At 40.8% G+C, this 15,884-nt stretch overlaps 1 protein-coding gene across 3 annotated transcripts in view; it reads left to right on the top strand.

The window, feature by feature from the left end:
* Nucleotides 1–7,974: 7,974 nt before the first annotated feature.
* The window catches only part of KCNT2 (potassium sodium-activated channel subfamily T member 2), a gene marked incomplete at both ends in the record, with an annotated part of 111,899 nt that continues 103,989 nt past the window's right edge, over nucleotides 7,975–15,884 (top strand). For all 3 annotated transcript variants that reach the window (XM_082287029.1, XM_082287028.1, XM_082287027.1), the window contains one exon: nucleotides 7,975–8,069. In XM_082287029.1, the coding sequence (XP_082143155.1) occupies nucleotides 7,975–8,069 (95 nt within the window). The remainder of the gene's footprint in view (nucleotides 8,070–15,884) is intronic.

Below are 15,884 nucleotides of genomic sequence, written 5' to 3'. Positions count from 1 at the left end.
ATGGGAGCTTAATTAGCCACAGCTGAAATAGCATCTCTGACCAGTGTAATTCCAGCATGTTCTAACAGCATGCTTGCTGTCACACTTGATTTTAATGACCTCATTAGAGCACACAGAATTCTAGCACCAGCCACTGCTTTGCCCAACAATTGTCATGAAAATGTCCTATCCCACTGTATTAATAGTGAAACTATCTTTGCATCTTGAACATTTGTGTCTCCTCACACTGGCACACAACTTCTGTGACTCATAATTACACTAACACATCATGTAATAGCTACAATCACAACCTAAGGGCGTGATGGAAAAACTGCTCCGTTTACTTCGTTTAAACCAAATAATAATCACACTGGTTTATTGATTTATTATTAGAACACAATTAATTAGCAATCAGTGGCATATACTTTCAGGTTCAGTATGGGCAATACGCTGTTAAACAAAATGCTAATAAACATCTAACAAATAAAGAATGTTTCTTCACTAATCCCCCAAAGTTCTAATTGTGCACACAAAGCTGTGCACCCACCCACCCACGGTTATACACACAATTTCCCTCTCACACATGCCCCTGTAGGAGATGTGGGCACTTACTGTGTACTTTGCTGCTCCTCACAACCTGCTAACGCACACAGCACGGAGGAAGCACCACAGCCCCAGCTGTGATTGATTCCCTGCCTATTGCACCTGCCCAGTCACTGCCCGAGCTGGATGAAGGCTGCTGGCATGTCCACACAGAGTTTTTGGTGCCAGGGGATGAACATAGAGCAAATGGTGTCAAACCTACCTCATCTGTTTTTGACTCCTTGCTCCATTCCCACTGTTTTCCTTCCTGTTACAATTTCATTTGTCCCATATGTTTCTTTCCAAACTGGACCTTCCCTTATTTCAGAACTCACCTGGTAACTCCCGAGTGGTTTGTCATCCCCTTTAACAGGACCAGCTGTGGCACAGTCAATCTCAGACAGGTTTGGATGCTTGAACTTGCACTGCTGTCTTATCAGCTGTTGCTGTTCAGATCCTTTTACCAAGAATGGGTCAAGGGAGCACCCCTGCAAACAGAAACATAGTACTAGAAATTCTTCAGGAATATTCCTTCAGCTTCTTCTAAGGTAAATTAGATAACAGCATGTGCTTAGGCAGCATTTTGCAGCAATGACAGGAGATATATCATGTCCAATTCTAAAAGTAATATAAACCCACTTCTGATTGTGTTTAAGTACCACCTTATTCTCCTGCCTTGGTGCTCTATACTCAAAAGTGAAGTGAAAATTACTTGAAAAGGTGTTCTTTGCAAAAAAAGATGTTCTCCTCCTATATAAAAGCAGCTGTCAGTAACCCTACTTTTAAATGAAGTAAGTCCTCCTACTCACAGCCAAGTGAAGCTTTACTGGAAGGCAATTCCCAGGTTATCACCATTTCCCACCAGCCTGCTCTCCCGGGATGCAGTGCTGCTCTTCTCTTGTTCCCACAGCTCCTTTCCAGGTCACCACAGATGCCAGAGGGCCGGGTGCACCAGGACCCTGGGTAGCCCTGAAGTGTTCGCTGTCCCTTTTTGGATCTGTGCTGTGCTGGCTTAGCACAGAAGAATAAAAGGATCAGGTCAGATCGAATGCCCTGTGTCTGAAACAACTCTCTAAAGATCGTGCTTGCAGTGAAGGGTCCTGCTCACGAGGCTACAGAAAACACGCCCTCTACCTACCAACATTTCAGTTTAATTAGATACATGAAACTACCTCCCTTTTTTTTTTTTTTTTTTTTTTAAACGCTTTCAGAGGAATTATCAAATTTGAAATCCCTCATTTCGCTTTCTGCCCTAGCTTTGCAGCTTTACAGTGACCTTAAAACTCTGTTCTCACTTCGGGCTATTTCAGTCTGTTACTGTCTCTGAATCACTATCCAACCTTTCACGCCAGCAGAACAGTCTGCTACTGCACAGCCATTTAAACAAACAGGCACCAAGTGGAAAGATAGGAGGACTCCAACAACATTTTTTCCCCTGAAGTTTAAACGATTCCAAACATTGCAGCATTGCACTCTGGAATTATATCAGACAATAAAAGAAAGAGATACGCAAAACAGACAATAAAAAGTAAATAGGATAAATAAAGATTTAAAGGTATGTGAGAATAAAAAGACTTGCTTAGAAATAAATAGTCCTTTTAGAAAAAAAACTAGCATAGAGCAGTCTAGAGCTTGTAAAAAATTATGATTATGATTTTTTTTTTTAAAGTTTCATTACATATCAGTAGTATGTCCCCAATGGCTGCACTTTCCCAAAGGACAATTAAAGTTACCATCAACTCTTCCTGTTACTACTCCAGCACACAACCCAGCTACCTAGCAGGGAGGTGACACAAGCATTTCTTTTTGCACAAACTTACTGGGCTACATTGTCATTTTTATGCTATGGTAACACTCAGACCCCACCCCCAGACTGTACTGTAAGATTGAGAATAAACCAAAACCAGGCCTTTTCCCTAAAAGCCAAGACTCCAGTAAGGTGTAACGGAAGTATACTTAAACTAGCAAAGAAAAAAAGGGACAAACCCAAGAAGCGCACGTTGCCCTAACCCTCCAGCAAGTCCTTTTTAAGAAAGGGATGTGAAAGGGAAGAATGAGATTGCAGTGACAATTCCTTTGCAGCAAGGGAGAAGTAAGAAAATGATGATGCTTTCAAATTATAATGTGTGGGAACAAAGGCTATTAGGGAAAGATTCAAGACAAGTAATCATCTGTATAGGAAATGACACAAAAGAATAAGGCAGAGTCCGTGCAGTTGTTGGAGTTGAATGGAAATAAATAGTTCCTCCTTGAACTAACAGATTTGGTGTTACGGTCACAAAAATGAAGAAGGTAAAATAGGCTGCCCTTACTCAACAGTAACAGACAAGCAAAAGGGGCCTAAGAAATTGTATTGTAGATTACACAAAGAAAATGTGCAAGAACAAGGTATTGCAGAGATAAGGTCTAAAAGTACAATCTCAAAGTGCTGGGGGCTCTACAAACGTTGCACTGCTCAGCAACATCCCTTTGATTTCCATCAGTCTCAAGAAGCACAAACACTGGGTAAAGGTAAACCAAAGGCTATATAACTTCCCGGTCATTTTGCCCTCCTCCAACTCAATGCCCCCTCTGGCATCCTGGCCAAGATCCATTACTAAGGATTACCAGTGTGCAGTTGTTTTAAAAGTTCAAAATTGCAGACAATGAGCTTGAATCCATTCAGACATTCACTAATGTAGTCTTTAGTCTTACACTCCACATCACTAAATAACAGTCCTGAACCAAGGTAGGTAAAGACGGAGTGTCCTCAAACACACCTCTCACCAGTTTTTGCAACTGATTTGATTTAACCTCTCAGATCCATTCAGATTGCAGGATGCTGAGACTCAGTCTTGCACACCTAATTTTAGTCTGATAAGGCACCTGTACTTTGGATTTGAGATTGCTTTTGCAGGATGCTGAGACTCAGTCTTGCACACCTAATTTTAGTCTGATAAGGCACCTGTACTTTGGATTTGAGATTGCTTTTGCAGTTGATGGTCTGAAAGCCACAGGGAAAAAAAAAAAAAAAAGATGGTAACCAATTCTTAAAAAAATAAAAAATGTTGTTTTCTAACTGAGACGTATCCCTTTCTTAATGCTGAAATTCTGTTTTCTGATAAAAGGAGTATTTATCAGCAAGGACTCTTCAGACTTCCATCTAGGTACATTTCAACAGATACAGTCACAATGCTTTTTTCTACAGAAGACTCCACCTTTGCAGACTATTTCAGAAGTGAAACTGCAGACAAAGTAAATCAAATACTGTTGAAGTACAGTTCACTAATCTAAACCCCAAATAATTTTTGAACTCTGAATGCTGAGTCCCTAAATACTCTATTCAGCTGCCAAAGGTGCAGAACTGTTTCATGGACTTCCAGCACTGTCAGTAGTCTAGTTCCCTGTTCTGGTCTTAAACCCAAAGCCACATGGACATACTGCAGTGAGAACTGCTCACCTTGAAGAATTGTGAGAGTTCCAAAGTTCCCAACAGAAACATAAACATCCAGATACTACTTAATTATGGGGAAGAAAAATTAAAAAAAAAAAAAAAAGAGAGACCTGAGGAAAAAAACTCAAAATGAACTTGAGTTTATTTGTTTTTTCAGCCTGCCTAGCCCTTTACTAACACCAACAGACAAACAAAAAATAAACATACAAACTGCAAAGAAGGAATTCCCAGTGACCATTTTTCACTGCAGCCCAGACTCCTCCTTACAGTAAGTGCTTTGTGCATGTCTGCTGAGTTACCCGAACTCCATCCAGACAATACCAGACTACCTTTCTTGAAAGGACAATAAATACAAGCTACTTGTAACAAATATTACAGAACCTTAAAAAGGATTTACTGTGCATTTACTTCATAAATGCCTCATTCTTTTTAAAAAAAAATTTATATTTACCTGTGCTCTTTCTTCCCCCAATCTCATACTTTATTTAGGAGAATAAAAACAAGGGTTGGAATGGTAAGCTTATCAGCTGGGGATGACAAGGGTCTGAGTCACAATAGACATTTGAAAAGCAATGGAGGGAACAGGGGGAAGAACTGTGCCCAGCAGGACTATTTCAGCATCTCAATGCTGAGGACCAGCAACACATTCAAAGGCTGAAATGGAGCAGTTTATCATGGACAGGATGCTTCTCTAACTCCCTGCAATAAAGTTCAGCTTTGTTTTACCTGAATAATTTTAGGTATCAATACCATCAGTAAAGAATGTCCCAGTGAGTGTCAATAATTAAACTGATTAATTATAAAGAGAACCTTGCAAGCTTTTAGAGCAAAATTTCAAAAATTAACCTGATGATCTGATTTATTTTATTACAGTAGATTGCATAAATCAGATTTAGATAGAGGGAGAGAACATATTGAATTAAGAACAGAATTAACAACCTCTGTTTACCTCCATATATCCTGCAATTGTTCAAAAAGTCCAGAAGCCATTGATTCAATCTGTTTTAGCTACATACCATCAAAAATATGGTAAACTAAAAAGAAAAACTAAATACTTTGTTGTTGTTGTTCTTTTTGTACCTCAGTATGATCCAGAATTTAAATCCAATCACTAGCAACAAACTCAGTTACGTGATTCTTAAACCCCCTCTCTCTCTCAGACTTCAAAGTCAACTGCTTAGAGCTACCTACCTGTACCTACCCACTTTGGCTAACACAAAAACCAGATTGATTAAAATCTATTTTCAGTTCCTAGGTCAGGGTCACAGATACTTCTGACATTTCTCAGGGCCAGAATCATTCTGAAAGTACAAACCTACATTTGTTCCTGAGCGTGGCTCACAGCTTTTCTGTAACACAAACACCTAACAAGGAACACCTGGCTTGAGCATGGTGACCAAGTATAATGGTTCATTCCCAGCACCTGTCTCCAAGCAGATGACTCAGTGTCTCCTTTACTTGAAGACAAAAGTTCCCAAGTGTTTTGAGCTCCTAATCAAAATATTTGATTTTGCTAACTAAAACCCCCTTTCTGCCAATTTTATATACTTAGAGCTTTTCAGTGATCAGGCATCATACTGTCGTATGTGTAAAAACACATTTTACATTGCAAAGAGTTTCTATTACTTGGGAGCATAGAATTAAGCATCTGTATAAATTGCATGACTATAGTCTCAGTAATGAGTTTGTTTTCTATTAGCTCTGCTCAACTGCTCACCAGGTTGCTCATTTCCCAGTCAGCTATTACCTGTCTGAAGTGCTTTTCCATGGTAGAAAAAGAGCAAAAGCTTCTCCCGCTACTTAGCTCCTCAAGTATGAAAACACGTTAAATTAATCAACTCAGGTGGAAAAATTAATGAGGCTGCTAGAAGATAGAGTAGAAACACCATTAATTTCCCAACCAGTCCACAATTCATAGACTGCAGAAAAGGACTGCATGTAGCCTAGCTGCTTTGCTTTTATAACACAACATTACAACATACAGGCTTCACCCCACCTCAAGTTCTGGTAAGATGGAAGACCCAGGCAGAGAGAGAAAACACTCTTTTCTTACAAGAGAGAGCTCCTTTAACTGGAGAGCAGCTGAGAAAAAAAAAAAGTGGGCAGCACATAACAAATATTCTAAAGAAAGATCCTGGACTTTTTTTTTTTTTTAATTAGACTTTTAGAGAGCTCTGACCTCAGGACACAGCATGGTAAAACTGGCAAGAACATGGATGCAGAATAATTCACTATTTTATTTATTTCCCATATCAGCCAAAGCAAAGAGTAACTTACCTTTGAACTCTTGCCACATACACGCATCTGTTTTGCTTCACCTAACAAGGCTTTCTGAGAAGCACATTGTAAATGCTGAGTGCAGCAAGCTGTGAAAAAGGGTAGGCATCATACTCCAGTGACCCCAGCGTTTTATAGGGCCTGGGACTCCACACTGCAGCTCTCTCAAGAAACAGCAACCACAGAAGCTGTGCTTAAGAGCTCTGTGCTGAAGAAGCAAGGGAAGATGCAATGACTGTAACAACAGCAGAGATAATCTGAGTCCTGAATTGAACTACCTGTTGGTTACCTGAGGAACTCTTTGCATCACAGCATGGAGCTCAGAGCTGGATTCTCAGCAGGGCATGTGATACACTCCAGGCTGGCATACTTGAGCTGATCCTGTATGTGCCACACCAGCTTTTAACTTAGCTTACCTTCCACACAGAAACCCAGCTAAATGGAAAATGCAAGGTTTACTCTTCAATACACCCATTGAATCCATGCAAGCCCCTTATTAAATATATGGTATTTAAACCACATTTAGGAAATAAATTCTTGTTCATCACTTAGCTCCTGATCCAACAAAATCTAAACCTGTATTGAGGTTATGTTGACCAGTGTTAAGATTATGCACAATTTTGTTCTAGGAAACGATTGCTACAACTGAAGAGTTTAGGTGAAGACTTAATTGAGGAAAGCAAATCAGGACAGGCTGCAGAAAATGCAGTAATGTCAGTTTTTACTAAAACTGTTTATTACAAATGTTTAGTAGAACATTAGATGATTAGTATGACAGTCTAGATTAAAGTGACCCTTTAAGGGCAAATCTAAAAACATTATTCACTCTTAGTGACAGTGTGTTCAATCAAATCACTATATTGGTATTTTGTGCTTCATCGGTCAAGCATGGAACTAAAATACTTTTAGAGTGTCTCACACTTTCAGGCGTTACCTACAAATCTCAACCATGGGAATAGTTCAACATCTCAGTGGTTTTCTTTACAGGGCCTGCACCACCTGCTACGTCCAACAGCAATTAAGCTGTTCCCAATTAAGCAAACGCAGAAACTGACCGAATGGTTAGCACTCTCACACCGGGCATTGCAGAGGAGCTGGGACTGACCAGGTGTGTCTGGTTAACGCGGAGCAGGAGAAGAGGCCGTGGCAGCCCCAGCTGCGCTCAGATGACCCCACCGTCACTAAAGGGGGCTGTGTGGAAGCTACCTATGGTAAAACACCCATTTCTCACGTTTCGAGGCCTACGGAAAAGCACCCCCGAGGCAGCCCCGGGCGGACAGGAGGAGGCGGGGGGCTGCTCGGGGGCGAGGCGGCTGCCGAGCCCGGTGCGGTGCCGCCGGCCGGGCCGTGGCACAGCCCTTTGTTGTCGGCCGCGGCGGCGCGCTCGCCGCTCGCTGTGAGGGTGGGCGTGGGCGGGGGGCGGTCGCGCCGCCGCCGAGGCCGCCGCCCGCCGGCACCTGCCTCCCCCCGGGGCGGGACTTGGCTCCCGGGGCCGAGAGGCTCTCCCGAGCCGCCGGGGAGCGCGGGGACAGCCCCGCCGCGCCTTTGTGCGGGGCCAGCCCGCCCCGCGCCGCTGCCGCCGCGCCGGGCTCTGCTCGCCACGCGCCCGGGCGGGTCCGGCCGCTCCTCGGGCAGCGCGGCGGGGTTTCCCCTCCCTCCCTCCCTCCCTCGCTGCCCGCCCCCTGTCTCCCGCTCCTGCCAGGATGGTGGACCTGGACAGCGAGGTGCCGCCGCTGCCGCCGCGGTACCGCTTTCGGGACTTGCTGCTGGGCGACCAGGGCTGGCAGAGCGACGACAGGTGAGCGCGGGGCGCGGTGTCCGCGGCGGGGTCGCGGGGCCGGGCAGCCTTCCGGGACGGCTCCTCCGCCCGCGGGAGCGCAGCCCCGGGGGAAACTTTGCCGGGCACGGGGTGCGACGGCCGCCGAGGGCTGCGGTGCCGCGCCCCGCCCGTAGCCGGGGCCGGCCGGGCCGGTGCCCCTGAGCCGAGCGCGGGGCATCCCGCAGCCTCCGGAGCGCTCCCGCGAACGGCGGAGCCTTTCCCTGCCCCACGGCACCGCAGGAGCAGGACAGGTGAGAGATTGTCTCCGTATGACAACGTTCGCCGAGGAAACGTCCCAAACAAAACATGCTTTTCCTGTTTGTCCAAAGGCTAATTGCGGGATGCTCTCGCTGTCCTGTATCCAGGCTTCTTTACATGCAGTTTCTTTTAATGCTGGGATCCTAGTCATGGACACAACTACCACTATTTTATTCCTTTATGAATTCTTTCAAATCTATCAGCATCTTTAAGTACACCCGATAGAAAAAGATGCGTTTGTTTCAAGTCAAATGTTGTCCTTCAAAATAATAAACAAAGAGCCCTTTACATTAAAAGAAAAAAGCAAACCAGGAATGTGTATTCAGTTTTAAAATGTTGAATGAACAGCGTTCATGAACAGCACCAGCATCATTCCACTCTGCTGGACCATACAACCTTGTGTCTCAATAGACTATTACGTGATCCCATCTTGCAAAATTATGTGTCATATCCACTTTGTACCAACACTTTCTTGTAGTCAAAGGACAGAAAAGCAAACTCGGCAATATATTGGATAGCTTTTAATTCAATATATTTGCATTGTCAGAGTATATCTTTAACTTGGTAGTCAGAAGCTTTGATTTTAATGCTGTTCTACATTGTTCAGCACTTTCCTAAAGAATGATGGATTCTTATTGATTGATAATCACAAGATCATGCAAATATGTAACTAATTATTGCCTTTGTTTAGGAGAATATGCTGTACATTGAAGCAGTTAAACAAATGTTTTTTATTCAGAGAGGTATGAAATGGTTATTGATATCTTAATATAGTCACCAAAAATGAATGCTGTTGGTTGCAAATGACAGCATTGTAGCTACATAATGGAGAGTTAAATAGTATATTTAGCAAAGCATGCTTTTACTCTTTAAAAAAATTAGAAGTGTATTGTAATGTAGTCATTACTTCTGATTACAGTATTCATTGAGATTTTAGAAAATTTAGCATCTTTCACCTGCATCTTATTTCCTACTGGAACAGGAAAAAACTCCACAACCTTTTTTATTGTAACAACTTTATTTGTTTATTTGGGGTTTTGATGGCTAAAATATAAAAATATTCTTTGTATATCTTTTTGGATCACTCTGGGGCTTAACACTTTTTCCAACTCTAGTTTAAACTTCTGTCAAGCACTTCCTTGATGCCAGTTGTTTGACTTGCACTTTATGAAGTTACCTTCTGCGGAAGAAGCATGATCTGGTCTCAAATAGCAAATAGTGTAACTGCACAACCCAGAGCATCCTTTTAGCTATTGTCTATTTCAGGTCTACGTGCACTTAAAAAAATGAAAATAAATAATCCTTAATACAATTTTGATAGCAGAACTATAGCATAAAAGTCTTCCAGTGCATGGTTGCCGTTTGAAAACTGCAGCAAAGAACTGATGGAAAATTAAGAGTAAATTTTAATTATTTCAGTAATATTCCAACAACCATTACAAGAAAGCACTCTAGCACAATCTGAAATTTAAAAATGTAAATGGCTTTCTAGATCTTTATGCATTGTCCTGTGCTGAGGCTGTGGCAGGAAGGTGTGCAGGGGTTTCCCCACAATGCCAGCAAGATTGTGTTTTACATGAGGCTGTGATAGCAGCATTCTCTCCTCCAACTCTGTAAGTTACCATAGCAGTAGTTTTGGATACCAGCTTTCTAGTAACTGAACAAGAGCCATTCTTATAAAGATCTTGAGTATTATCTTTTGTTTGTCTGTCCAGATTCTTACTTTCCTGAAGTGGAGGCTATCACGTGTAATACTGAAATATTCATTCCTTCCTATGTTGTTGGAATATTGCTGCTATCCATTATAGAAAAAGCATGCATGTTCTGCATAGAAATAGCATCAAGTGGAATACTTAGAATATTAGCCATACTTCCAGGAAATACTGAATGAGAAAGACTGCAGACCTATGGGGACCCTGAGATCAGCTTCTTATTAGTTTGCAATGATTGGTATTACACAAGTATATATTATTTTGGTCTGCTTTATTTTCTTTGCACTCTTATGTAAATGGTTCTTAGCTGGTTTGAAGCACATCCTTTGTATTCCATTCTAAGCAGTGTGCAATATAGGCATTGCCAGAGGTGTTGTTTGTAACCTCTTCAGTTGAGTGGATGTTAACTATGAAAGGAGTATCTGAATACTGAAACACAGTTGAAGTAGCCTTATAGCACTTGGTCAAGATAGTTCATTTTAGTTATTGGCCTTTGGCTGAGATGCTGCAAATAAGTTTTCTGCCTGTTTCCAGTTCACTGCAACTTCTTAATTCCACTTGCTCTCAACTCTGGCAGTGTGATGTATGCTAAGGGTTTTCCATCTGTGTGATCTTCTGTGTGAACTTCAGGTCTGTTACCAGCCAAACTCTGTGTCTTGTCTTAGTTCCATTCTCTTTTTGATCTTCCTGGTCTGTTCATCCTTGGGGGATCTCTTTTCTGCTTCCATTATGCCCTTTCTGGAAAAATGCTGGCTTTTTGCTGATAGGGTCCACCTCCTTGTTTTCTGAAGCTTGTTGGTTCTTTAGAGTGGAGAGGAGATGGAATTATTCCTCCCATCTGCCACAACCCACCCAGGATGCTGTGTCTCCAAATCACAGTTTTAATAGCACAGTTCACCATTATATGTCATGTGGTAGTATTTAATAATAAATACGATGGAAATTATGTGACCTCTTCTTTTTTTGTTGAAAGATACATTTCTGACACAATCATAATTCAATTTGAAACCTTAATTATTATGTTCCTTTAGGATGAGTGTTTGATCCCCCCTTTCTTTTAAGTGTTCCTGTTAATTTATAAAATGCTACATGTGCTAAAATGCTTAGTTGATTGTAATAGGACTCTCATTCAGGAGCTTTGTTCTTAGATCTCTACCTGTTTGGAGACTGATTTCTAATATTTTTTTTCTTTTTTTTCTTGGGGACTTCTCCTATAGTGGAGCTTTACTCAGGCTTCTCTTTTTTTTTTTGCTATCTAGTTCATGATCCGCTCCTTACCTGCATTTCTTCAATGCAGTAACATCCACCTTACTGCTTTTGCATTTCTGTCCCCTCCCCCAAGAAATTCTGCTTTCATAGCTTAGATTCATAGCCAGCCTTGCAGTTGGCTTCAGTAACAGATGGGTTCTGGGCTGTCATCTTCCACAAACCGCCAAATTGGATTGTATATTATTTTTCATAAAAGAAGTTGCTGTGTGCAGAAGAACATAGTGAATCTTTGACAAATGATTTTGTTCAGTAAGAAAGCTACTCTGAATAATTTATTGGCATTCTTGAATTTGCTGAGTGGTTTTTTTTCAAAAAAAGGATGTTAAAACCAGTTTTGGTTTTTGAAAAGCTAGATTTTCAAAGGACCCGGTTCCCTTTGAAAGCCGTGGAGATGAAGCTTGATGCTTACACTACACTCATTTTATATGGAAAACACTTCTACAAGGCAGCATGTAAAAGATCAGCCCAGTTAGAGCGTGTCTATGTGGCAAGCAGGTGAATTCTGTGGCAAGCAGGGCAGTGGATCAGGTTTCCTCTGGCCATGTAAATATCCCTGGGGCTGGGCTGAGGGTAAGGAGAAGATGGGATCATTGACTTTCTCACTAGTTTTGTAAATATGGCTAATATCTCTTTGCAAATCTTACATTTTATTTCATTACTGAAAGTCTCTGAAAATGAAACAGACTTTTTTGATTTGCTGGATATTCTGAGATGTTTATTGACCATCATAAAGCAGTTTACCTTTTCATTTGGCTCCTGAGAAGTGAGCAGAAATCAAGGGGGAACTCAGTGATTAGCACAAGTTATTCACCTGTTAATTCAACCAGGTTTCACTAAATTGTGATTGGAACAGTAAACTATGAAATAAAATGTTTCATAATCCTACTGATCATCGGTCTTTATTCTTACCAGCTGTGTTGAAGAGCAACACAAATAAAAATAGAAAATAGGAAATACCCTACCTGGTGAAGAGGTGATATGTTCAAAGTTGGTAAATAATTTTCTTCAGAGGAGGGGAGAAAAGGGGTTGTTTATTTTAGGTTCCCGTGTAAGTTTGGGAAAGCTACAATGAAGAGGTTTTTGTGTACATAAATAGTTACCACTTGCTTCAAAACAGCCAAACCACAGCATGCTAGAGGTGTAAAGAAAGTGTTCTAAGTTTAAAATTAAAAAGCATTTGCATTCTGTCCATATCACTGCCTTTTTATTAAGGTCTTTAGTATCTTGCAGAGCACAGTTTACCTCACATTTCTTAAACCATTTATGTCCAGACATTTAATCCTTTCTTTAGAAGCTTATGAAGATATAAAACCTGCATTTGTTTTAGTGAATTCTAGCAAGCCAGGAATGTTTCCCACCATTGAAGCATGACTGCTTGTTCTGATGAACTGTTCAAATTCTCCTCTGCCTGCTCTGTCAAAAATGTCATGAACTGTGCAGTGCCTAGGAGTGGTTTGGCAGTTGGAGTGTCCAAGGAAACAATATGAACAGATAACTTGTGGGTAGTCCAACCCCCACCTTCAAAGCATTAGATTTCATAACTTTTCTATGTGCTGCTGCAAGATATTTTTGCAATTTTCAGTTGTGGAACAAAAATTTACATTTTCCAATTCTGTAAATTTTTTTCTATTCTGTAGAGATATATATATATAACAAGAACATTAACTGGTGCTGGAAATTCATTTAAAATCCTGCTCCTGTATTGAGATTAAAATTTGAGTCATTTTGATACAGTATATACTTTAATTTTAAAACTATAGAGCTAAATTTTACCTTTGTGAAAGAACTGTTCTTACCCTGAGTACTTATAGGATTAAATTAAAATCAGCCTTCCATTCTGGTGTGCTTTTTGCATAAATGCACATTACCACCTATCTGGAGGGGAAGGAGATTCACATAATACAGAACACCTCCACACATCACTTGGACAATTGCATCCTGCTGGCTGTCATGTTGACTGGTGACTTTCAAGGAACAGCTCCCCACTGTAAATCTCAGAAGGCACTTTAACAGTCATTTGTCACAGTGTGAATTAGTGAGTAAAGCCCTCCCTTTGCCTTTCCTTTTGGAAATCACCTGAGATTGTTAAACTAAAAGTGGATGAAAAGCCCACATGTTTCTGATTCAAGTGATTTAAAATAACTGAGTCTAGATTCAACTTGGATAAAAATTCTATTATAATTTCCTCAAAAGAAAATTCTATTACAGTTTCTTCAAAATAATCCTCCTCTTTCCTTCAAGAAACACTTTAGTCAATTTGGCCTCCTCATTTTAGAAAACATGTTAACTTACAGGAATTCTTTCATTTAACAGAGGCTACAAATAAAAGGACTTGAGCAGATATTGTCAAGTTTATCTTGATTTGCCCTTGTAACTACATTTTTAAAACCCATAAAGAGATTTAGAAGCCTAAACTCTATTGTAAAAGCTTGATTTTGATTGAAATCGCTCAAGATCTTAACAGTCTAATTCTCTAAGAGGAAGTGTTTCCATTTCTGCAGTGAGACTTTGCATAGTAGTAGTTGGAAAGTTTAGGTTGCCCTAAACCCTGAAAAAACTTGCTTCATGTACAGGCCAAGCCCTTTCTCACTGCTTAAAAAAAGAGATTGAAGAGAAATATTGACGTTTGTAAAACTGGTGCATTTGCCACACCAAGAGTTTACACTCATGTGGCAGGTTTAGGAGTACAGTCCCAGATAAATAAACTGTTTATATATCTCCATACTCACCATCATTCTAAATTTATCTTAAGATGGTCCCTGTTTGAGATAAAACACCTGTGTGTAAAGGAGAGGAAGTACTGCTTTGTAGAAGGGAGTGCCATCATCCTCATTCTAATTTGTGTTTTACCATATTTCTTGCAACAACGACAGAGGCCAAAATATGTTGTTTTTATGTTTCTATATTCCACTTGAACCAGCACACAGTGTGGAATTGGGGAAGGAGGTGGAAAGAAAAAGGTAACATTTCAGTGCTGTTATGACTGATCTGTCCAAAGAAGACTTTGGTAGCATATCCCAGCAGAAGTTTTAACCTGCACAAACCCCTTAAGTGTCTCATCTTGAAAACTCTTACAGACCAAGTAGTTTTCCTCCCCTGGGACAACATGATGCACAGTTTGTAAATGTACTTGGTACTTCAATCATTACTTAATTATAGACTTATTGCTAAAGCTCTTATTTTTCCATCTACAACTTGACACATACTACTTTACATCTGGCAGACTCTGTAATACTCCATGGGGAGCAAAAGCAGTTCTTTCCCTCCTAATTTTATGAACACTATTCTATCACATCCAATGATTAAGACTATTTATTTTATAATAGTAAGCCCTGTGCTGCACTATGCCTTTCTTTCAGAATGACTCTTCTATAACAAATGGTGATATTGATGCATGTTGTCTCCCCTTTATCCTGTAACAAAGAAGTAGATCACTTGGAGCACCAGAACTGTCTGCACTTTCTTTTATAGAAAGAGTAAAGTTGTAAAATAAATCTGCTAACCATTTCTGCACTATACATTCAGTTTCTAGACTTCGCAATTAAAGGTGATCTTTATCTTACCTGAATTCTGACACAGTATGCCCAGGTGCTTGTACTAATCCACTAAACACTTTAAATGTGGATTCTTCACTTTTTTTTACAAGTAAACGAACAAGTTAAGTCCTTCCTGAAGGCCTCCACTCCATGGTCCCATAATCTGTGTCATTGGAGAGAATGCCATTCAGGAGCTGTAAATGTTCTGCAGCATAGAAAATTTGGTGCAGAATGCCTTAAAACAGCTGTTAAAGATTTCAGCCTCCCCCGTGCAATCATCTGCTAATTATGTTAGCAGTCAACTTCCTGGTGGGAAGTAGCAATAAAACAGAAACAGTCATTAGGAGACAAAACCCAGTGTTTATTCTCACGGATAAAAACAGTGATATTATTATTTACTCAGAAGTATCTCAAGGGGCAAATCCTGCCTCCACTTATGGAGATATCTGTTGGGAAGTGCTGTACTTTTGTGGTGGAAAGCAGGTTGCCAAGTCTGTCATCTCTGTGCCTGCCTTGCCAAGTACCAAGCTATGGAAGGTGTGGAAGGAAGGCATTAGGTTAAGATCAGTGCAAGTTACCTACTGAGTTAGCAAAAAGGAGAAGACTCTGCCTACCCCTGTGCCTGGGTGTGACAAGTCTCCTGCCAGGTTTAGCTATTAATAACTGCATCTCCAACAGCCAGCACGAGGGTCGTGTGCCTGGCAGGGACAATGACGCAGTTTGAGCAACAGGCCTCACTATGGGTTAGGTCTGGCCCTCCCTCCTAGGTTCTGTAGCCTGAGTCAAACCCCTTTGGCGTTTTGTAAAGAAAAGAGTTTTGCCCTTTAGCTTTCTATGATGTTAAAGTTAATGGCATTTACTGTATTTGTAGCTTAAAGGTACACAGCTCCTTCATAGTATAGTGATTGTTAAAATATTTAATAGGGAGTAAACATTATAAAACAGCCTCTCTCATTTATTGTTCCAAATAACCAAAAACGTTCTAGAGATTTTACGCTTTTATCGCTTTGTTTTCTCTT

Source organism: Coloeus monedula, assembly GCF_965178545.1.
Source record: "Coloeus monedula genome assembly, chromosome: 9".
NCBI classification, from domain to species: domain Eukaryota; kingdom Metazoa; phylum Chordata; class Aves; order Passeriformes; family Corvidae; genus Coloeus; species Coloeus monedula.
The sequence above is the reverse complement of the archived record's forward strand: the minus strand, read 5'-3'. Positions and strand labels throughout refer to the sequence as shown.